Genomic DNA, 24,439 nt, shown 5'->3' on the forward strand with positions numbered 1-24,439 from the left:
TATTTAGAACAAGTAGCTGACATTGGGAGATTCGTCCAGTTAGCCTACCTGGATACTATGTCTGATGTCTACTTTGTCTGTTATGGGTCACCATGTACTCACTTGTCCTCTACAGAGGATCATAACAAATTTTAGATATATTATGTATGAGAGAACAATGTGCACGGCCATCCTACAATCTTTGTGTTATCCGTCTCTTGTGTGCTATACTTCATATTTATATTATAGGTTTCTACAAACCCCATGAGTATTCCAAACAGAAAGGGTTTAGAATCGGTTTAGTCTGGTGTGGCTTTAATGTACGCTTTATTTGTGTCACACCGGTATACAACAATGGGATCACTAGTCCTTTTTTTTTCCATTCTGGGTGCGCTCGCTTGCAAAAGTTGTAAAGTACCTGAGTAGTAGGGCCTGTGATATCCCTTCTAGCCATTCGTCTTGATTAGAGTTCTGTCCATTAGAGAGATGTTTTTAACAGGTAATGCAGTCTTATGATGCCATGGCCTTTCTCTAATTGTGAATTTACCTTTGTTCTATGCAGGTGTGAATTCTCCACTACCTGCAGGGAACCTGATGGCCACAATTAGGTGTGACCAATTTTATCTCAACAAACTCGTTGGGGGACCTTCTCAGCCTGCTGCAGCAATGGTCAGTACAATAACTTATCCAGGTGAATGGGGAGTTTTTTGCCACGCTTCCCTAGCGGTGTCTTTAACAATATTGCCTCTCTTACGCAAGGGGAACAGTAAGTTTTCCCAGCAATCCTGCCCCTGCAGTTTCCAAGTAAATACATTTAGGGATCCCTTTTAGAAGCCCTAAAGTTTGGACAGTCTCTTCCGCCTGTTGGACGTTTTTTTTACTTGTGACATTCTCTCCTTTGCTGGAAGAGCTGAGGTTTTCGAATCCGCAATGGGAGGTCTGGCATAGTTGGGTCGTCTTTTCATTTTCTTTGAGTCTATTTGGGTTTGATCGAGATTGTTGTATGCGGAGGACCTACAAGCCCCTGGGTTCAGATGACCTGAGGTTTAACCCACTTTGTTTTCTGACAGGTCAGTGTTTTTCCTGTCTCAGCCTTGCGTCAGAGGGTTCTACTCCTCCAACTGTCTCTGCCTTGGGGCAGGAGGAGTAGCTTTGTATAGGGCTGAACTTTGAGTCACAGCGATGTTTCTTCCTCTGGCTTTTCTTAGTGCCCCTGGGATGGTGTCTCAAGGTTTACAGCACCTATCCAGTTTCTGGAACTGGGGAAGCACTAGAGTTGGACAGGAAATTGCTGATTTTCAGAGTGGCCTGTCTTACTGTGGACTGGTTTGAGCCATGTCCATATTGTTCCAACTGTAACTTGGAATGTTTGCTATTATCGTCCTTAGGGGACCATTGTTCCATGGCAACAGGTGCTTAGCTCTTTTCCCCAGGTCTAGACAGATATACCAAGGTTGTCATTTCTGAATCTTTGTTTGGGACTTTTCCTCCTTTGTTGGGGGTGGGGGGTGAGGTCAGGATTCTGTACTGAGCAATCCAGTTCCTCAGTGGTGGCTCTTGTTCCGCAATACTTCTTCAGTTGTGCTCTACCTCCTGCGTAGTGGATCTGATTTGGCAGTTGTAAGGCCGCTGCATGTCACGCCCTCTTATTTGTGTCAGGATCTAAGGACTGTGAAGGAGTTTTTGCTACATGCTTCTTTGGCGACTGAACCTGCTTTGCTTCTCCTGTGCTCATTTTGTGTTTCCAGGGGATATATGGGTTTTGACATGAGGGCCCTGGAACCTCTTTACCATCGAGGCATCTAGGCGGCCTTTCGGGAGTGTCAGGGTTGATCTCTGTTGAGATGTCCATTTCTCCAATGGGCCACCTCAGAGCCGTCTATCTTGCAGCTTCTCTGCATACTTGTTCCACTTTGCAACCTTGATTTTATAAGGCACACCCTGTTGGCTCTTTACTAGGGATTGGAGTTTTCTCTCTTTGGGGTGAGTCCGTCTGACCCATGACTGGTTCTCCTCCGTTTCCTTGGATTGGTTTTAGCAGTGGTCTGCTTGCGGCCAATTTCTTTCTGGCTCGTTGTTTTTGAGACTGTAGTCTGTGTTTGTTCTGACTACTGTTTGGAGGGTTCTAGCTTCTCGAATCGGTTGCCTCCTTTTGGAGCTTTTTCAGTCGGGGAAATACACTGTTTGCTTAGGCATTCTGTGTGTTGGCTGATGGTTGGTTTTTTGCTCCTGTTAATTCACTGATGAGGTTTTTTAGGGTTCCCAACTGTATTTCTTCTACGGTGGTGTCGAGCGCCTTGTCTTGCTGCATTTTCAGCAATCCAGTTCCTCTGTTTGCCAGGGTTGTGAATGTCTCTTGGTGGTAGTGCGAGCTTTGTGGTTGTTTGATTATTCATATTTTGTCTATGCATCATGTGGGTAGTCCTTTGGTGTCTATTGTCCACGTGTTCCTTGGTTTTTTCTTCTTCTGCAAGTCATGGTTTTTTTCTTGAGAGTAGTTGTGCCAGTGGCAGACTGGTACTCTGTCCATATGTTTACCTCCTATAGATTGTAAGCTTGTGAGCAGGGCCTTCCTACCTATATATCTGTCTATTATTACCCAGTTTTGTTCTATTAATGTTTACAATTGTTAAGCGCAATGGAATATGTTGTGCTATATAAGAAACTGTTAAAAAATAAATATTTACCACCATTTTTATTTTCGGTGTTGGCATCCATGGATGTTAGTTTCAGACGGATTGTTTTTCATGCTGGTTGTCTGGTTGAACATACCCTCCCCTCGGGGTGGCTTTTTAACATCCCATGGTGAGCAGTGTCCCTCCATATTGGATGAATGAGAAAATGAAGAGCGTTCCCGAGTGCAGGCCAATATACCAGCATGAGGCAATATGAGGTCTTGCAAGCCGAAGAAAGTGGGAAAGATCTTTAGTATTAAGTAACCACTTTATTTCGTTATCTTGCTAGGACTCTTTGGAGAAGACAGCACACAGAAAGAGCACTGGTGTGTTCCAAGATGAGGAACTTCTCTTCAGTCAGGAATTACAGAAGGATAACGATCCAGATGTAGATCTGTTTGCCAGCACTAGTAAAAAATCAGTAAGTTATTTTCTTCTCAATGCTTTGGAAATATTTTACATGAATTAACAAATAAAAGGATATTCAACTTAAAAGTGCAGTGTGTCAGATTTATCTAATAAGTTTATATGTTTATACAAATACTTCACTAATGGAGTTAAGCATTGTCTGTTCAAAATGTCAATTGCATGCGTCTCATAATGGCCAGCTGCAGAATGTAACATTTGCCAGTATCTTTCTGTTTCTCTGCTGTGCTCCCAGTCTGATGTTTACTTGTCTGTACTGTGCTTTAGTCTGAGATACCCAGCAATACTAAGCAATCGGCTGGATTAGGATTGTTCGGGGATGATGCGGACGATGATCTCTTCTCTGCGGCTAAACCCAAAAAGCCTCCGGTATGTATATAGCTATAGTAACATGTAAACTTCATATACTGGGGAACATCCAGGGTAAAATAAATTCACTGAGAAACTTTAGTATATGCAATAGTCTAACCTTCTGTAGGTAAGATGTGAAAAGTCAGCCCTGATAATGAAGTTCTGTATTTGGGACACTATACTTTTGTAAAAAAAAAAAAAAATAAAAGAATCCAACATAAAGTAGTAAAAAGGTCAATTACTCTGCACAATCTTGGTGTAAATGAAGCTTTTCTGTAAAACCATGTGTTTAATACTTACTCATTAGCTACTAATAAAATAAGACTTCTGCTTTAGGTTTAGGTGTTTTCAGGCAGTAAACGGCTTTTTGGTTTTCAGCGGATGGGAGATAAACCTACACACTGACCTTCCTACCGTATTTATTACATAGCTACAGTATCCGGCCAACTGTCTATATTACGGCTTATATTACTGCCAATTCTGCTACGTGGTTGGCATACTTTATTTACATGAAATACTGCGTTTAGGATACTTCTGTTAGTGTTGAGAGCTTTATAGACTTACTTTACACTTTTTTTTTGGAGCAATGAAAAGTTGTATTGAGATTTAATGATTTATTATAATTTTTCTAACTTGGTTAGATAGAATTTTAAAATCTTCTTTTTTTAATATTCCTAGGATCTGTTTAGTTGATGAACTGCTAGATGACCTTTCGGAAAGCTGATGTAAATGAAAATGATGGTTGCCCATAGAAGCAAATCAGATGCTTACTTTCAATTTATAAACTGCACTAGAAAAATAACAATTCTAGATTGATTACTATGGGTAACATCAAATCTATCTGTAATGTGCAGCAGTATGCATAAATATTTGCCACCTGTTAAGGATTTACAAAAAATAATCATTTAATACTACTTTCGCTTTTACAGTAATTCCATTACCTAATAATGCATCATTTAATTACAAAAAAATACTGATCAATAGTAAGTTTTTAATACCGATGCTACATGTTAAGCAATGCTCTACAGCATAAAGTTATACAGTATAAAACATTTCTTCTCAAGGGTCCATAGGTCTCCACAGGGAGACATTGGGGTGTAGGTGGGACCTGGAGGACTGGACACAAACAGAAAAGCTTTTCAATCCCAGGATGCTCCGATCCTTCCCCCTATATCCCGCCCACAGCCTGAGGGAACTTCAGTTTCGTTTGTATCCGGCAGGAGCTGGACCACCATTATAACAGTGGGCTGCATTAAGCAGCCCAAATTTACCTTTATGCTTTTATTTACTTTTATTTTTTTTACAAATGGACGAGCAACACCAGATTGTCCTCCGGACGTCTGTGCTGCCGCCCCATCACCCCTCTGCGGCTCTGTGACACCAAGCCTGTGCTAGGTACTTCGGCGGGGCTCCGAAGGGGACTAGCTGGAAGGCTTCCTGGACCCTGGACTGCAGCCCGGAATCCAAGGCACAGGTAAGGCGGAATCCAGTTTGCGGAGATCCGCATCTTAGTGCAGTTTTGCGTCCGGTCTCAGGAGACAGACAAGGCTTTGCCCACTACACTAGACCACCAGGGCATAACGTTACTAGCGCAGAGGCATATTTTAAAGGCCAGGGAAACCCGGTGGTTAACGTCAGCCAGAGGATAAGGCGCTCTCCCTGCAGCCCCTCCTCCAGCTCAGGGCACCTTTCCACTGCGGTCTTGGCATCCCTGAGCTGCTTCTCCCTCACCCTCCGCCCCCTCAAAGAAGCGCCACAGCCATTTTAGGCAAGCAAGTCTCCGGGAAGCGCTGGGTCCAGTCTCCCTGTATACCTCTCCTACGGGCCAGGTTATACAGCGCTATATCCTACCAGCCATGGTGGTCTGTGTAGTCAAATTTAGTGCCCATTGCAGACATGTAATGTTTTTTTTTCCTGTGTTTGTATGTGACCTCTCCCTTATTTTTCTTCTATACCATGGCACACTACTTTGTGCCATATTACACATACTGCAAGGTGTTCATTGCACTGTATCATACTGTGTATTCTATTATTATTGTGGCTGGCAGAAGAAAGAATAACAAGCAGCCTGATGCTGCTCCTGCTACTCTGGTGTCTTGTAAGTCCTGCTACTAATGGTATTCTGATATATTTCAATCCACACAGTTATCTAATTCTGAGATATCCTCTGGAGAGGCAGAAAATGCAGATCTCTCTCACTCTGCACTCAGGAAAAGAGGAGCCACCCTCTAAACTAAATATACCTGCTCTTGTGAGAGCTGTTAAAACTATTCTACAAATAGAAGAGGTTGAATCTGCTCCTAAGATAAAACACTTTTTAAGCGACAAAAGGTTGTTTTACCAGAGTTCCCTCACTCTGACCAGCTATCTGATCACATGAGTAAAACTTGGAATATGCTCGGTAAAGGTTTCAAATTTCAAAATGGTTCAGTTCCTTTTACCTGCTTCCAGCTACTGATTGCACTAAATGGGAAGTTCCCCCAACAGTGGATTCCCATGTAACATGTCTGGTTAAAAATGCCACCTTACCCATTCATACTGCAGCCTCCTTGAAATTGACTACAGATAGATGTATAGAAGCTTATCATAAATCTATATACTCTCTTACAGGAACTATTACTCGTCCTGCTAGGGCTACAGCCTGGGTGCCGAAAGCTATTGAGAGTTGGGCAGAGGCGCTAGAAGAGACTTTTCCCCCTGAAGCTTTGAGGGAACAGCTGTCCTATATATCTCACATTAGAGATAGATGAAGCAGCTATGGATATGGTTCTGCTGGCCTATAGGATATCTGCCACTTCGGTAGTGGCCCGACGTTTCCTTTTGACTGCGTTCCTGGAAAGCAGATTCCGAATCAAAATGGGCTTTAGAGTTTCTGCCTTATGCAGAAGACATCCTATTTTTTCCAGAATTGGATAAAATTGTGACTACTTTGTCGGCTAACAAGATGGCGTTCCTGCATTCTGCATATAATACAAAGCCGCGGACGTCGTCCTTTCGCCCTCAAGGCAAAGCCAAGGGTCAGTCCTTTACACAACTGACCTCAGCCAAGGCCTCCAAGCCTAGGGCCAAACAAGAAGTCGTCCACGTGCCAAGCCTGAGGACAAGCCTACAGCCTGACTGTGCGGGCCTCTCCCTGGGTGGAAGGCCGACTTCTTCAATTCACCCAAGTTTGTCATCAAACCACGTCAGATGCCTGGGTAAGGGAAGTGGTCTCCCACAGATACGCCCTCTTCTTCCTGAGGCAACCCCCCCAACAGTTCTTTTGCATAGGACATAGATGGGACTCAACCATGGTCCTGCTGCTCCAAAAAGCCATTCAGTCCTTACTGAATTCAAGAGTAATAATTCGGGTCCCCTCCTCACAACGGGGCAAGGACTATTATTCTACCCTTTTTCTTAGTTCAAAAACCCAGTGGGTCTCAGCGGCCTATCCTCTATCTCTAGTCTCTAGTCTTTATCAGGGTGTCCAGGTCTCGTATGGAAATCTCTGTTCTATTATCCTAGCTATGGAGCCTGGAGATTCTATGGTATTCCTAGACATTCAGGATGCTTACCTACATGTACCTATGGCGCCTTCTCATAAACAATATCTCTGGTTTGCTACACTGCAGCAACATTACCAATTTTAGACACTGCCGTTTGGCCTCTCAACGGCCCCTCGGGTCTTTACCAAGATCATGGCAGTTATGGCAGCTTCTCTTCGTCGTCAAGGGATCAGACTGCTCCCATACCTGGACGATCTCTTGCTGTTGGCCAGCTCCCCAGAGAATCTTCACCGCCATCTGCAGGTAACCATTGCCTTTCTACAAATGCACGGTTGGCTGATCATCTGGAAAAAGTCTTCCCTGACACCCTCTCAAAGGATGGTACATTTGGGAGCCCTCCTGGACTCTCGAGTTCAGAGAATCTTCCTAACAACGGACAAGATTTCAGCACTGCAGCACAGGCTACGTAGACTGCTCCACAATCGCCGAGTGTCAATTCACTCTGCAATGCAGGCCTTGGGATCATTGGTGTCCACCTTCGACATGGTGGAATTCACCCATTTTCACTCTAGGCCACTACAACACCTGACCCTCTCCAGGTAGAACAGGCTACCCCATCTGCTCAGATCCCAGGCGATGAGCCTTCCCCCAGAGGTTCGCTTGTCCCTAGCCTGGTGGCTACAGACTTCCTGTTTGAACAAGGGTTGTCCCTTTTGGATCCCGGACTGGGCTCTCCACACCACAGACGCAAGCCTCAGAGGGTGGGGCGCAGTAACTGGCCAACACTCCTTCCAGGGCCGAGGCAGTGCTACCAATCAATATCCTGGAACTTCGAGCCATCTACAGAGCTCTCACTCTGGCTCAGAACATTCTGAAAAACAGACCAGTACAAGTACAGTCTGACAACGCCATGCCTGTGGCCTACATCAATCACCAAGGGGGCACTCAAAGTCAGTCAGCAATGACAGAAGTGTCCTGCATTCTCACATGGGCCATACACAATCTCCCAGCCATCTCCACAGCATTCATCCCGGGGATTCTCAATTGGGACGTGCACGCAGGAGAATGGTCTCTACATCCAGAAGTCTTTTTCAGTTTCTGGTGGACAAATGGGGTCTTCCAGAAGTGGATTTCATGGCCTCAAGACACAACCACAAACTTCCAGTTTATGGAGCCAGAACAAAGGACCCCGACGCAGCCTTCATGGATGCCTTGTCATTAAAATGGAACTTCCGGTTGGCATATCTCTTCCCTCCAATATCCCTGCTTCCTGAAGTGCTTCTGAAGTTCAGACAGGTGGGGGGCACAGTCCTGTTAATAGCTCCAGCTTGGCCCAGACGTCATTGGAACTCCGATCTTCAAAGGCTCTCCATAGATGTTCCTCTTAGACCTGTTGTCTCAGGGTCCATGTCTACATCCGGACCTGGCGTGGCTCTTGAGACATCCCTCCTAACGGCTAAGGGTTTCTCCAGCTCTGTGGTCCAGACCATGCTCAGATCACGTAAACCGGCCTCAGCCAGGATTTACCACAGAATATGGGATACATATTTCCAATGGTGTGCTCCAAGAAACTATGACCCTCAAGTCTTTAAAGTTTCTCAAATTCTTGCCTTTCTTCAGGCTGGACTAGACCTAGGCCTCCGCCTAGCATGTCTCAAAGTACAGGTCCCTGCTTTGTCTATCTGGTTTCAGAGCAGAATTGCTCCTATACCAGATGTTCACACCTTTCTGCTAGGTGTTCTACATATACAACCACCCTTTGTACCTTCTGTGGCTCCAAGGGATTTGTCAGTGGTGCTCAAAGCACATCAGGAACCTCCATTTGAACTCCTGGGATCAGTGGATGTCAAATGGCTCACTGCGAAGACTGTTTCTTCTGGCTATAGCGATTGCTCGTAGGGTATCTGATTTAGGGGCACTTTCCTGTCACTCCCCCCTTTTAATATTTCATCAGGACAGGGCTGTTCTTCGAACATGCCTAGGCTTAATTCCCAAGGTGGTTTCTCGCATCCACCTGAATGACGAAATTGTAGTTCTGGCCTTTAATTCACCAGGCCTTTCGGCAGGTGAGGCCTCTTTGGATGTGGTCCGTGCTCTGAAGATCTATGTGGACCGTACTGCTTCCATCAGGAAATCAGACTCCCTCTTTGTCCTATATGGACTCCATAAGAAGGGGTGGCCAGCTAACAAACAGACTCTTGCCAGATGGATTTTCATGACTATCTCACAGGCTTACACGCAGACTGGCCTTCCTGTGCCGACTACAGTCTCTGCTCATTCTACTCGCTCTGTGGTTCCCTCGTGGGCAGCCCGGCATGGCGCCTCAGCTGAACAACTATGCAACGCGGCCACCTGGTCTTCTGTACACACCTTTCTTAGGCTTTTTTTTGCCTTTGATACATTTGCCTCTCAGAATGCTTCCTTCGGGCGTAGGGTTCTCCTATCAGCTCAGGAGCGTTCCCGCCCTTGAACAACTGCTTTGGGACACAATGTCTCCCTCTGGAGCCCTATGGACCTGAAGAAGAAAAGGAGAATTATGGTAAAACTTACCTTTGTTAACTCTCTTTCTTCGAAGTCCATAGGGTCCACAGGGCACCCGCCCTGACGCACCTGGCTTCTATGGGCTTCTCCTCTTGGTCACTTGTTTCATTCTCTGCGTGAGAGTGTGATTCCTCAGTGGACCAGTCCTCCTTCTCTCCTGTCCTGCTCCTGCCTTGGGCTTGTTAACAAAACTGAAGTACCCTCAGGCTGTGGGCGGGGTGTAGGGGGAAGGACCGGAGCTTCCTGGGATTGAAAAGCTTTGCTGTTGGTGTCCGGTCTTCCAGGTCCCACCTACACCCCAATGTCTTCTTGTGGACCCTATGGACTTCGAAGAAAGAGCGTTAACGAAGGTAAGTTTTCCCATAACTTTCCTTTTCTACGTGCAGAAAATAAGGTTGTTGCTCAGCAGGATTTACAATTTAAAAGGTACATAGAAAATTTTATTTCCAGACATGACTTTGTTTTCTTACTTTAGAAAGTGCAAGAAAAGAAACCAGTTATCAAAAAAGAGAGTTTGGAAACCGCTAAAGAATCTGACAGATTGCCTGTTGCAAAAGAGGTAAAGACATTAGGGGGGATTCAATTAACTCGCCCCCGCACACAAAGGGGGGGGGGGGCAAGTTCTGTTGCCAGCGTTTATACATTGGCGTTACAGCAACTTACTCCCCTAGCAACTTGGACTTGCGCCGGGCTCAAACAAAAATCTGTGTACCTTAAGTGCGACATATAGCCGAACTTACTTGCTGGTGTGAGATAATCGCACCTAATTGAATTCCCCCCTAGAGGTAGATGTTCATATCTCTACATAACTTTTTATTTAAAAAAAAAAAAGTCTTGTTAAATAGTCTTGTTAATAGTGCTTTGTGTAAAGTGGTGGTTCCCTGTATAGCACAAGTAGTTTGTTGGCAACAAATTAATTTAAAACCGCAAATTGAATATTAATGCTAGACTGTAAATGATATACTGGTAGAATAATTTATGGTGCTACCCCTTCAACAGGTGTACTCGCTAATTGCCCCTCTGTAAAGAACAGGTTTTTATTTGACATTCTTATAAATGTACTGATTTTAACAAGATGATAACAAAACTTTTTGTGACTCAATCATTTGGATAAATGAAAACAAAATATCACAAGATATAAACGTGTTTGTTTGTTTTTTTAAAACTTATAAATCACCAAATGTTATACTTTCCATTATTCATTATAACATATCCTCACTAAGGATTCTCCTGCCCTTTTATTTTTGTTTGGAGATGATTGTATAAAAGTGCACTATAAATAGCTTAGAATTTACATAATTAGCCTGTGACATATCCTCTATTGGCAAGGTTGAGTAGCCTATGTGATCATTACATTTAATCCATCTACTGACTGCTTCAATCAAATGATGATAATGGTATCTTGTATACAAATAAACAGATGCACTAGAAGAGAGTGAAGGGTACAATGTGGAATCGCTACAGAAGACTGAACAGATCTGATTACACTGCTCGCCACCATATTTTTTGTAAAACATTCCAATTCACTAAATCTGATCCATAAATAGCTCCGTTACCTGCAATGTGTGATAAAAGCATACTTTGTCAATTGTGACTGCAGCTATCGGAGATACAGTACCTTAATAATAATTTCTGAGTGACCAGAGCTGTACAGATAGCCATGGAGGAAAGGTATGGCCGAAAACAAGAATTATCTCTAAACGACTGAACATTGTGCATATATACTGTACACTCAGTTGTCACTTTATTAGGTACTCTGTAAAAGGAAAAGTACTTTCCAGCGCTCATAGGAACACTTATAAAATGTGTTTAAAAATCCACTATAGATCGTGTCTATGACACTGTAATGCTGGCCATACACGGTGCGATGCACCGTGTAGTGTGACTGCCGATCCGTCAGCAGACGGATCATGCTGTCACTGCCGGCATTCGTGCAGTCTCCGCAAAGAGCACAATATGCCGGCTCCCCCCTCCACCATTTGAATGGAATCGTACATCGCATCCCAGGTCAGATGGTTTTGCAGGAAGACCTGGAGATGCGATGTATGACCCCGCGGGAGCGCGCAGCACGATATCAGGTATGATATCGTGCCCATACACGGCACGATATAGCACCTATATTGTGCCGTGTATGGCCACCTTTATTCTATTTGGGGTAATACCCCTAGTTCCCAAGAATGTGAGTCTTCTGTGAGAGTTGTGTCTGTGATGCAATGATACCTTACTCATGAGCTATATAGACCAGGAATGTCCAAACAGGACAAAACAAAGTTGAAACAACAGTTTATAATTAGAGTCAAGCGATTATACCTGTTTTTGAATTAAAGCAATCTGGAAAAGTGTGTGTTTATATAGGTAGGGGATAATTGAAAAAGACAGGGAGTAGAAGAAGTTCATATGATGAAGGTAAAACAAAGAACTAAGACATAGTGGTTAATTTACTAAGATTCGTAAGTGCCTTCTATTACAGTACATTGGACATTGCCGGCGGATTGCTGCCCAAAAATACAGGATTAACTAACCAACATATTTGAGCATCTATTGCAGGCCTAGCCAACCTGTGGTTCTCCAGCTGTTGTGAAGCTGCAATTCCCAGTATACCCTCCCACCAATCAGATGGTAAAGAATGCTGGTACTTGTCGTTTCACAAAAGCTGGAGAGCCACAGGTTGGTCAAGCCTGGTCTATTGGAAAATGTTGGGGAAAAACGGCATGAGGTTCCCCCTGTTTTCCAAACACGAGCACCTGGCTGAACCAGTTGGGAAGGGTGGAGTGTTAGGGGTGGGTTAACCATATAGCAGGAAGACACACAGCGCTACTGCCAAACACGCCACTCACAGGCAGGCTTTTTTTTGTATTTATTTTTTTTTACTATTGAGCAGTGATGTTTCTGTGGCTTCTGTCGGGTTCAGGAACCCCACGGTTAGCAAATCCGTGGTTTCTATTGTCATCTATTTAAAGTGATCAATGTTTGCTCCGATGGTCTGTTGCTGTCTAAGTCCAAGGTTTTGTTTTTTAGCAATTTGTCGTCTGATTTGCCTTAAGTAAATCTCCAAATTGCAAAATTGATGGAAATCCTCGTCCCTCCCCCAAAAAACATAATCGAGCTTAGTAAATTGACCCCATAATTTTTGTATAAAAGTTAATGTGGAGGATAGAATGGAGTGTTATCAATAGTATTTGAGTTTGATAGAGGAATAAGGATAGTGATTAATACAAATATATGGGGTGCTAGGCAAGAAGTGTGGAGAGAAGATTAATGAGGACAGGGAGTAGTAGAAGATCACAGAGGGATCCCAGGGACCAGAATCTATAAGGAATATTTCCAGGACCTTGAATTCATGCTACAAAACATTTTAGTTTTTTTTCTGGGGGCAAATGGCTGGTGTCCTATAGAGTTTTAGAATGGTGTACACTATAAAGTGCCATACCATGAAGAAAGTGAACAGTATTCACGTATTTTCTTTGCTTGTGCCATTGTTAAAATAATTGGTCACAAAAATGTTACTAAAGATGCTGCTGTTTTCTTCCACTTTTATGTTGAACAGAAACCCACAGTTCCGGCACCAATTAAAACAAAAAGTCCTTCCATTCGGATTGGAAAACTACAAGTAACTATAGAACCCTTTACTAGATAATTATAGCCTCCTATATCCTTCTGCTCTTGCTCCAAGATTTGTCCTCTGCATCTCTGGGAACTAAATTTTTTGCAGTTTAATTTCTCTCTCACTAGTGAATCCCTGACACTGGGCTGGACTGACCTTGGGCAGTGCATGTGGCTTATTCTCTTACCAATACAGCATTCCCTATGATATCCTTTTACTGTTTTTTAATACTGCAGGACCTACAAACGCTAAAAACTCCATCTGCAGCAAAGGTTATCACCAGAAACTAATGCAGATGCTGTTTCATTGCAGGCAGATTTGCTCATTAACCCAGCAGCACTGTTACCAGGTGCAGTTCCCAAGCTGTCAGGTGCAAGATCTATTGCTTTAGAGACAGACTCACCAGCACCATCAGTTGCAGAATCCTCCTGCAGCCCTGATCCGGTCAGCAAAAGCATGGAGGCAGCGAACTTTGAGACAACAGCTCAAGTTTATACACTTTACAGTGCTAATAAGGTATTTCAGGATCCTAAACACAGTCCATGCAGCTATTTGGTGGACTGAACCAATGAATCGATATGAATCGAATGAGAATGAATCGATATGAAGTGCAGTAGTGAATGTTTTGGTACATAGTGAATTGATAGTCTGCATTTTCTTGTATATAATGACACTATAATGATCTTTTAGATGACATTGTTGAAGTCACAGGGCAATGATACATAACCAACCTTGTGGCCTATTAGTAGCATTTTCTTAAATGTGGGATGTCTGGGAGTGGAAGAGAGCCTATAATAGTGCAAAATTGTCTTGCTCCATTTGTAATACCATTGACTTCTTGCTGCGAATTGTGAACAACTGGAAGCTGATAGCAAAGCCGGGATTACCATACTATCCCTGTAAACCGGTACACTCCTGACAGGTTCTTTGGCTGGCTGACTCCAAATGTACATTTCTACTGGTTTTAATCAGCCCATTATCCTGTGTAATTCCTGAGTGTCCCAGGTTAAAGGGATAGTATGGTAAGCCTAGGCATAACCCTCTTGTCACTCCTGACCCTTATGCCGTATACCACTGTACAGCTGCCAGGCACCGCCACTACTAATGACTTATTGCTGGACACTGCAGCTACCGGTGTAAAAGTATTTATTACTCCTATTGGACACTCATTCTTGTGGTGGAATTGCTGGGCAATACTACTGCTGGAGACTTACTAATGTGACACAGGTATAGTACCGGTCAACTTTACTAGCACTACTGGTGGATTATTAAGGCCACTAATGCTACTACTGGTATATTGGATTTTGCTGCTACAGACCTATTACTGGGCACTTGTAGTACTGATGACATACTGGTGTCTATTGCTGGACATTACTGCTACTTTAGTTGTATATGAGTAAAAGATGTAGTCAGCATCCCGGCGTCCGGGATGCCGGCGCCGAAATCCCGACAGCCTATGTCCCGAAGGGGGTTAGGCATTAGGGGAGGGTTAGGTATAGGGTGCAGGGAGGGGGAGGTTAGGTTTAGGCACTAGGGGGGTGTTAGGGTTAGGCACCAGGGAGGGAGGAGTAGGGGTAAGGGTTTGACTTACCTGGTTTTCTTATGGATGTCGGGATTGTGACTGTCGGGATGCCGCTGTCTGTATTCTGACCTGCATCATCCTGACTGCCGGGATTGCATTCCAAACCCGAGGAAAACAATCTGTTTTTAATACATCAGAGCTGGAGGTTCTGTGTCAGCTTTTCAACCTTGCATATATCTCAGCATTCAGTAGTATCAAATAGCATCATCATTGTGTTTTACCTTTTGTTGTACTTGTGTCATTAGTTTCCTGCTTCAGAATTGCTAAGTAGCAAAAACTCCATTCTCGCTACAAATGGGAGAATATTGTAGATTTCACATTTTGCAGGGTGAGAAGATATAGCCAAACTATTAATATAGGTTTAACTTATTGTTTGAGTATAAACTGAATTGGATAGATGCTATATGTTTCCTTTATTTCCTTTCCCACTATGTGCTTTTGTTATTGCCCACATTATTTTGAGCCTTGTAATCTGCATCTTTTTTTACTCACTAGTCTCGTGTCAAAGTTGGTGGCAAAAGAAGACCTCCTACACGACTGGGCAGGAAACTCGCCTCTCAAGACTCTGGAGAGCCTGAAGACCTTAGTGAGTCATCGCCAATATTGCCCACACCAGATGCAAACTCCAAAGCCGGATTTGGTGAACTAAACTGGCCGGATAGAAATGAAAAGACCCCTACCATGAAGCTGTCCCTTTCAGAGAACGATGTACATTCCAGAGCAACCACCAAAGTTGCCGTAAATCCTCTGACACCTGATGTAAATGACTTATTTGGTTCTGATCTCTTTGCTAAAACTTCATTGCTTAACCCAGTTGTCTCCAGACAACAGGAAGAAGAGCCTCTTGTGAATGAGTTTACCAAAAAGTCTGTCATGGATCAGGGAAAGAAGTCCCCAACTGTGGCGATTGATGATGGTGGTACTGATGATCCCTTTAAGTCCATCAAAGACAAAAAGGCACTCCAGCCCACCACTATAATAGACAATGAACCTGAAGATGATCTGTTTGGGAATCAGAAACCTCAGAGGAAGGTGGATGGTCTGCAAGTTCCACCAAAAGATAATAAGCCCACAACCAGTGATATATTTGAGGTAGGTGTTGTATTTTTTATTTTTGCCTGTGTCTGGAGAAGAGGCATCTACGATATTTACTGTCTTTGTTTGGGCCCTCATCAGTGCAACTATTCCAACCACCATTATTTTGATGGTATATACAGAGGCATTGTTTCTGTGCTGGGATGTTGAGGCATTTTCTAGAATGCAATAGAGTAATGGTGGCTATGGACAACACCTACTTTTTTATTTTTAGAAGCTTTAGTAAATCTACCACTACATGTAGAAATTAAGTAAAAAGCTCTACTAATAAATACAGATTTGAGGGGGGGGGGCAGCTAACATCTTAATGTATAACTTGTGTAACTACTACTCTTAACCACTTGTGGGTATGTACACAGGTGCCATAGTATGCTTTGAATGCAGTGAAATAGAGCAGGCCGTATCCATAAGTGCACAATACAAGCGCAGGTGAAGGCAAGAATGAATGCATGTGGGTACAGACAGAATGGAATGGGTTTTATTTTCACATACTTTGCAAAACAGGCCATCATTACAATCATTTCAATAGCAGTGGGCAAGGGTCCTAAAGCAGCTAGCATCAGAATAGTTTGGAATAAGTTACTAGTGATACTAATAATACTTTTTATCTTTTAAGGATGACATATTTGCAGCTGAAGCCATCAAACCAGTGAAGAAACCAAAAGAGAAGAAGGCAGCATCAGAAGCTAATCTGTTTGACGATAATATGGACATTTTTGCTGATCTCACACACAAACCTAAGGAGAAAAAGTCAAAAAAGAGGGTGGAGCCCAAGTCCATATTTGATGATGACATGGGTATGTATGGTCATTCTTAGCATGCATGCTACATTAATACCCACGCAAAATGCTGAGGATGGGACTGTTCTATATATCCTGCTGTGAGCTAACAGCCAAGCACAGAGACAGAATAATTCCTGTATGATCTTCGTTGTAGAATAAGGTTCTCTGCTCAGCCAATAAAAGCACTATAGAGACAGCCCCATTGAGGATAGCGTATGTTAGGTGGGCTCTGTCTCAGCTTACCCATGTTACGCTGTGAGCACTCAATAGTATGACTTAGCTGTCAGCAAGCGCTGCCATGTAAGCTGAACTAATGTAGTGGCTGCTTCCTTTGTGAAGGATTTCATTGCTATATAAGTGACTCACTGCCTTTATCCCCATGCAGATGATATATTTTCAACATCAGTTACCAACGTAAAGAAGACGAAACCAAAAACGAAGTCAAGTCAGCCAATATCTGAAACAAAATCGGATGCCAATGTTTCCACTGCATTTGATGATCCCTTAAATGTCTTTGGTAAATGAAATCAACAGTCTTGAGAGAGAAAGAGAGAGAGAGCGAGAGAGAGAGGGTATTTGCACAATGTCATGTTACTGCTTCACATAAAAAGCATTTTACTAGTCAATATTTTACTTACAATTTGTTAAGAAAGGAGGACAAGTTTAAATGTTTTAGTTTTATACAGCACTTATATGTCTGTGCCAAACGTTCATACTTGGTAAGCCTGTTGATCTCATATCTTTAGGATAAGTGCTGTAAAACGGGGTACCCCAGTGCTGGCCAATACAGATTCATCTCTTCTTGGAGACATTCCTCTTCCCTTTGCACTCTCCTCAGTTTGCTTCAGTTGCACTGACATTAGAGCTAGATACAATAGTGATATTGTGGCAGGTAGTGAGGCCACTAGAGTTTACACCATCAAGTGCAGTTTACATGTTTCTGATGTATTCTCACAGCAGAAAATAGTGATTGCATCCTCTATGCTACTTTTTGTAAATTGCTCTGGAGATTAGAAAACTATGAAGTATCTATGTATGTATCATTTATGGATCAAGTTAGAAACAGAAGTGTCAACATAACCTGGATAATACTGTCATTATACCAGCATACATAATCTTTTGTAAAAGTTAGAATATTCTATGGTTCTCTGTGGTACAGTACTTGGGACTCTACTAATAAGGGAGTATGGTGGGCCTGCAGCAGTTGGTATGGAAGGAATGAGATTAGCAAGAACTTTAAACTTTTTTAAGTTACAACCCTAAAAAAAACATATGGATACCTTTGCAATATCTTTGAATATGTTATATTAATATCCAAAGCTGCTTGCATAATCAAAGATTACATGGGCAGTGTTGACATTATCTATGTTTCCAACATACTAAAATAAATTTGTAGAGCATATATTGTAAATTCTAACTGTACTGTATGTCTAACAAATATACATTATAAAACTTTGTTCTAAACCAGTGCTGTCAAACTTCTTTGCTGGGGAGGGAAGTATTCATTTTTCAACTCTTAGTGGCGAGCCAGATATACTGTATAATGCTATAAAAAATATTTCTTCTTCGGAGTCCATAGGGTTCACAGGAATTACTTTGGGTTATGTGGTTGGAGTGATCCAGGCACCAAACAGTTACAAGCTTTAGCTCCCAGGATGCACTGTGTCCTCCTCCATATATACCCCGCCCTGGCTACAAGCATTCAGTGTTTTGTTTGGTGCGCAGGAGTGCACCTTATGAACAAAGGACTGCTTCGGCAGTTCCAAGCAAGTTTTTATTTTTTTTGCCTATGAGTAAGCAGCACTAGGCGTCCGGATGGACGACCGTGCTTCTGCTCCTTCTACCCCCACTGGTGCCACAACACCAGTGAGAGAACTGGTGATTTTGTCGGGCGTCAGCGGAGTGAGCGTTGGGCCCAGGACTGCAGCCAGAGACATCGGGGATGCAGGTAAGGTGGTTCCCCACTGGCCGCTGACGGCAGGGAGCCACGTGGCAGTCCGTACCTCCAGCAGTGGAGAGGAACTAGGGTAGACTGCTGCCCCCACTAGACCATCAGGGCATGGAATTCTGGCAGCCGGGGAAAAAGGCAGCTGCCATGTATAGCCAGTGTGCCCGGTGGATCCATACAGCCTAGAGGAGGTAGACTCTCCCCGGCGGCCCCTCCCTGATCTCAGAGGCTGGTCCAGAGATGAGTTTTCCCGCGTTGGGTTGCTCCTCACTGCCTACCTGTATATTTGATGACCACTCTCAGGTGCTCTTGGTGACTGCGAATCTCAGGAGGTTTGGTCAGCCTCCCTGTATACCTATCCTTAGGTGGCCAGGTTATACAGAGCTCGATATCCTACTTGGCCCTTGTGCTGTTCGTAGTTGATATAGATAGATATATATATATATAAGGGGGACAAGGACAAGCACCATATAGTGTAGTGGTTAGTGTTAACTTAAATTAGATGCAAATATATTCATATGCACGTACCATGAATATGCTTGTATATTAAGCATATAAGGAACCAATCCTCAGATCATACACGACTGGTTTCCACAGCACTTAACCTTCAGCCAGATTTCACCCAGGGAATAGCTGACCAGATAGCTACAACCTTTTTGGAGCAGAAAAATTTGCTTCCATAGTGTGGTATGTTTTTATAAGTATATGGTTTTAAATATACACAAATATACATGTCCCACACAAAAACAAACATGAGAACGTAGCTTATCTTATAGGTTGCAGTGGTCAGTTCCAGTAGTAGTACCTCCAGGTACATCTAATTAAAGTCCGTATAAGTCCCTTTAAGGTAGGTCTGGATGGTTTGTAAAGTTGGTGTAGCTTACCCAACGCGTTTTACCTTTAACAGGGCTTCCTCAGGGATCTTACATGATAAATTTACAGGGGGCTTTTTATACCTGTATGTCCGCCAAGATTTGGCCGTTTTTTGCGCCAAAAACATCACTTACGGTGCACGGGCACCCGAAACCGGAAGTGTGCGCCCGCTCAGGTGCCCCCCTCCAAAAAAAAAACCATTTGTAACCACAACCTTTCCCGGAAGTGTACATCACTTCCGGTTCGTGGCTGCTGGCAGAGGTGATCAAGACAACTCCAACTAAGGGATCCCCTACACTAGCTTAGGACTGCCTGCTAGCCCACGTGTAATTGACTCCATTCTCTTGGAGTCCTTATAGTAGCTCCAGACGCCATTTTGTTAGAGCTCAATCTCCTATATAAACAATTAAGAAGAGGATTCTTTTAGTATTGATTGCACTTGCCCGAGTACAGTACTTTCAGGAGTCTAGGGGACCCAACACAACGCCAAATCTTTCAGACTAGGATAAAAAAGTAGGGGGAAGGGGACTACAGTACAAATCAATAATAAAACCATTAATGTTAAAAATTCACATAAAACTGTATAAAAATACATTAAAATGTTATTAAAAAAAAAATATATATATATATATATATAAAATATCTCAAGGTATTTTAAAGATGGACCCAGTTTTGAGCGAGATCTTGCCAGATAGACCTGCAGTGGTGTTTGAAGGAAATCCTGGCTCCTAGCCGATTGAAACACACCGAAACAAATCATGCCTAAATGTGTTGGTTCCTACAAATGTGGACACTATAATGTGTGCAAGTATGTGAATCCTATTAGAAGAACCTTCACCAATTCTGACCAGACTAAGGAATATAAATTGAAAGAATTCACCAATTGTATGACTATCTCTGTGATATATATGATTAAATGCGAATGTAAATGAAAATACATTAGGAAAACTAAGAGACTTCTTAAGCTAAGGATCCAAGAACATCTGCGTAATATCAAGAATAAAGTTGAAAGCCATAGAAAGTGATAGAACATATAACCTTGGGCCCAAGAGGAGGTGATTTAATTAAACTATTGGCTCAGAGAGAACGAGGCTGAAGTTGGCTTCTTATTCGGCCAGCTTCTTATTAATTTCTTATTCACTTCTTATTCACTTCTTATTCACTTCTTATTCATTTCTTATTCACTTCTTATTCATTTCTTATTCACTTCTTATTCACTTCTTATTCACTTCTTATTCAAGCTCCAGCTTCTTATTCACTTCTTATTAATTTTCCAGCTTCTTATTCAGAAAATGTTACATTAAAATATTTAAATAAAGTTAGATCACTAAACTAACACTATGCAAACAAAGAATTGTGTCCCTTACACAGTTTACAATTATTATTTTCTTGGCACAATAAGGATTTGGGCATGAAAAGGGCATTAAAGCGGGCACAGGCACCATATTTTGTCATTTTGAATAAGAAGCTGTAGTTGTGCAGGGGTTAACTAGCTTCGGTCATCAAATGTTACACTTGAAACCCACAGCGGGTGGTCAGGTACATATGACCCACTTGTCATTTGCCTTAACCAACAAGGATTTTGGCATGAATAGGGCATTAAAGCGGGCACAGGCACCAGATTATCTCATTTTGAATAAGAAGCTGTAGTTGTGCAGGGGTTAACTAGCTTCGGTCATCAAATGTTACACTTGAAACCCACAGAGGGTGGTCAGGTACATATGATCCACTTGTCATTTGCCTTGACCAACAAGGATTTTGGCATGAATAGGGCAGTAAAGCGGGCACAGGCACCACATTTTGTCATTTTGAATAAGAAGCTGTAGTTGTGCAGGGGTTAACTAGCTTCGGTCATCAAATGTTACACTTGAAACCCACAGAGGGTGGTCAGGTACATATCACCCACTTTTCATTTGCCTTGACCAACAAGGATTTTGGCATGAATAGGGCATTAAAGCGGGCACAGGCACCACATTTTGTCATTTTGAATAAGAAACTGTAGTTGTGCAGGGGTTAACTAGCTTCGGTCATCAAATGTTACACTTGAAACCCACAGCGGGTGGTCAGGTACATATGACCCACTTGTCATTTGCCTTAACCAACAAGGATTTTGGCATGAATAGGGCATTAAAGCGGGCACAGGCACCAGATTATCTCATTTTGAATAAGAAGCTGTAGTTGTGCAGGGGTTAACTAGCTTCGGTCATCAAATGTTACACTTGAAACCCACAGAGGGTGGTCAGGTACATATGATCCACTTGTCATTTGCCTTGACCAACAAGGATTTTGGCATGAATAGGGCAGTAAAGCGGGCACAGGCACCACATTTTGTCATTTTGAATAAGAAGCTGTAGTTGTGCAGGGGTTAACTAGCTTCGGTCATCAAATGTTACACTTGAAACCCACAGAGGGTGGTCTGGTACATATGACCCACTTGTCATTTGCCTTGACCAACAAGGATTTTGGCATGAATAGGGCATTAAAGCGGGCACAGGCACCACATTTTGTCATTTTGAATGAGAAGCTGTAGTTGTGCAGGGGTTAACTAGCTTCGGTCATCAAATGTTACACTTGAAACCCACAGAGGGTGGTCAGGTACATATCACCCACTTGTCATTTGCCTTGACCAACAAGGATTTTGGCATAATTAATTTGGGCAATGTTCAAATGGTCCGGATCTCGGTACTTGCACATAAATACAAAATAACAGCCACCTACACGGCTTCACTATACTGACTTACAGTATTTCTTTAGTGTGAACCACACAGACTGGCGTCACAAGGGGTGTGCGGGCCGCACTGGGTGACACCATCCGAAGGGGGTGACACCAAAATAGCAGAGCTGCTCTGCTATTTTGGTGTCACCCCATTGGATGGTGTCACCGTGATGTCATGACGCGGAGAGAGGCAGGGAGAGACTGTGGGTTGCCCCAGCAGCTGCAGGATCGGCTCACATAAGGTGTGGGGCTTCACGGGTGAGGTCACGGCCCTTCATGCAAAGCCACGCCCCTTCCGGGAGCGCACGCCTACGGTGCGCAGGACGACTCAGAGCGTCCGCACCAGGTGACACCAAGGTGGGTGATGCCTCTGACCACACACAGCAACCTGACTACTCATACATACACCAGCATCCTGCCAACAGCAATACAGGCTGGATGTAGTGCACTCCATATCACCATACTACCCCTATGCTCCCCAACAATGTGCATCTACACCAAAAATGTAATAATTGTTACAGGACAATGGAATAATGCAGTTACAAAGCATTACAATAATCACAAACAGGTACCTTACTGCAGCCTACCTTTTAATGGAGGTCTGATTGCAGTAGCTGAGATGACGAGGTAACAAGGTTACAAACCATAATACATTCTTATCAAATCAGAACAACAGTACTACAGGGCTTAATGATCCTCTGCTGCCTCAGGTCTAGTGCCTGCCTTCTAGGGGATCACTGACACTATGTATTGCCTATTGCCCACCTAACAATGGGTTAATAATGTGGATCCCAAATGAACCCTATAGGGCCTAATACCCCTTATACCTTGTGGGACTAGTGCCCTCTCTGGCTCAGGCTTATTGTACGCCTAACAAAGGTCGTCACTGCTGATTAGGGCTTAACGCCCACAGTGGCCACGGGCCTAATGCCTGACAATTAAAATAGCGTGCAACTGAATGAAAATAAAATGCAATTAGATTTACTAGTCCAGTAGTCTTTGGCTGAACTAACCCTAGTTCATCCACAACTACTATGTGTTCTTCACCCGAGGTGGGCCAACTCCCACGATCTCAGTGCTTCCTGTAGTCTTCACCTTGAGCTGGCAAACTCCCACTGCCACAGCAGTCTTCACCAAGGTAGCAGTGACCAAGGTCCAGGGGCATAACTATGGTGTTTGGCGCCCAGGGCAAGATGAGAAGTTGGCACCTCGCTTATTTATGTGACCTGGGCCTATTGCCCAGGGTCAATTATAGCCTTAGGAGCACGGGCCTAATGCCCACCTATTTGTGCCACAGGCTTAAGGCCCGATGACCCCTACGTGCCTACTGCCTAACAACCTGGTGGTCTAGGGAGGGGTTAATGATGGTAAGGCCTCAAAGAGAGTCTACCTGTCCGGTGGGAGAGGCTGCAGTGAAGAGCTTCATTCGCTCTTTTACTTCCCAACTACTGCAGTACTCTCCAGTCCTCAGCCGCATTCTTCTGTCGCTGGCCCATTCTGGCCAGTAGCGGCGCTGCCGAAGCTCTTCTCTGTTGAGCCCGGTGTCTCCTGGCGTCTTCTGCAGCCGCTGAAGATCTTCTCTTTTAAGCCCGGTGTCTTCTGGACTCTTCCACGGCTGCTGGAGCTCTTCACCCATTTCCGCCAAACTGACTCTTCCTCCCAGAGACATCTGACGTTAGATGCCACGGGCGTAGCCAGCCATGACACGGCTTACAACGATTGGCTCACTGTGGACGATTTCTATTGGCTACCGGTGCACGGCGTGATTGGCTCAGATTGTCAAAATTGTCACCACTGTGATTGGCTCAAATTCAAATTGTCACCCCTCTTCAATGGCCAGCGGTACATGACCTGCACTCAGCTAGCAGCCGGCGCCACATGTCAGCCGCTGCTTGTCCTTGACCAGCACTGAAAACAGACATACTGTCCCAGCACAGGACACTTATGTGTCCTGCTGGGGATACATCTCACCGGACTGCAGGACTAAGGTGCTGGGATCAAGCACTTGGTCACACCACTGGCAGTGGCGTAACTAGGGTATATGGAGCCCAGGACAAATTTAAAAATGGAGCCCCCCGCTATGTGCGTGCACCAAAAAAATGGTCGTGGACACTTAAAAATGGGCCATGTCAACATGACACACATCCCTATCTCGTCACTCTGAACATTCCTTTCCATTCCATATGCACCTTAATGCAGTGCCCCTTATACAGTCCCCCCTATGCAGTGCCCCCAGTAGTGGTCCCCTTATGCAGGCCCCCAGTAGTGCCCCTTATACAGTACCCCCAGTATGCAATGTCCCCAGTAGTGATCCCTCTTATGCAGGCCCTTAGTAGTGCCCCTTATAGAGTACCCCTAGTAGTGGTCCCCTTTATACAGCCC

General features: G+C 43.7%; 1 protein-coding gene across 2 annotated transcripts in view; it reads left to right on the forward strand.

The window, feature by feature from the left end:
- Positions 1-17,987, forward strand: part of LOC148541989 (WASH complex subunit 2-like) — a 78,547-nt gene extending 60,560 nt beyond the window's left edge. The window contains exons 23-30 of one of the 2 annotated variants that reach the window (XM_088475751.1): positions 2,944-3,075; positions 3,348-3,449; positions 9,933-10,016; positions 13,005-13,067; positions 13,374-13,577; positions 15,139-15,735; positions 16,355-16,535; positions 16,906-17,987. In XM_088475751.1, coding sequence (XP_088331877.1) covers positions 2,944-3,075; positions 3,348-3,449; positions 9,933-10,016; positions 13,005-13,067; positions 13,374-13,577; positions 15,139-15,735; positions 16,355-16,535; positions 16,906-17,045 — 1,503 coding nt within the window. In that variant the 3' untranslated portion in view covers positions 17,046-17,987. The remainder of the gene's footprint in view (positions 1-2,943; positions 3,076-3,347; positions 3,450-9,932; positions 10,017-13,004; positions 13,068-13,373; positions 13,578-15,138; positions 15,736-16,354; positions 16,536-16,905) is intronic. The other variant, XM_088475752.1, reaches the window with a different exon arrangement.
- The last annotated feature ends 6,452 nt before the right edge of the window (positions 17,988-24,439 follow it).

The sequence above is a fragment of the Taudactylus pleione genome, unplaced genomic scaffold, assembly GCF_031769625.1.
Source record: "Taudactylus pleione unplaced genomic scaffold, aTauple2 ptg000016l, whole genome shotgun sequence".
Lineage (NCBI taxonomy): Eukaryota > Metazoa > Chordata > Amphibia > Anura > Myobatrachidae > Taudactylus > Taudactylus pleione.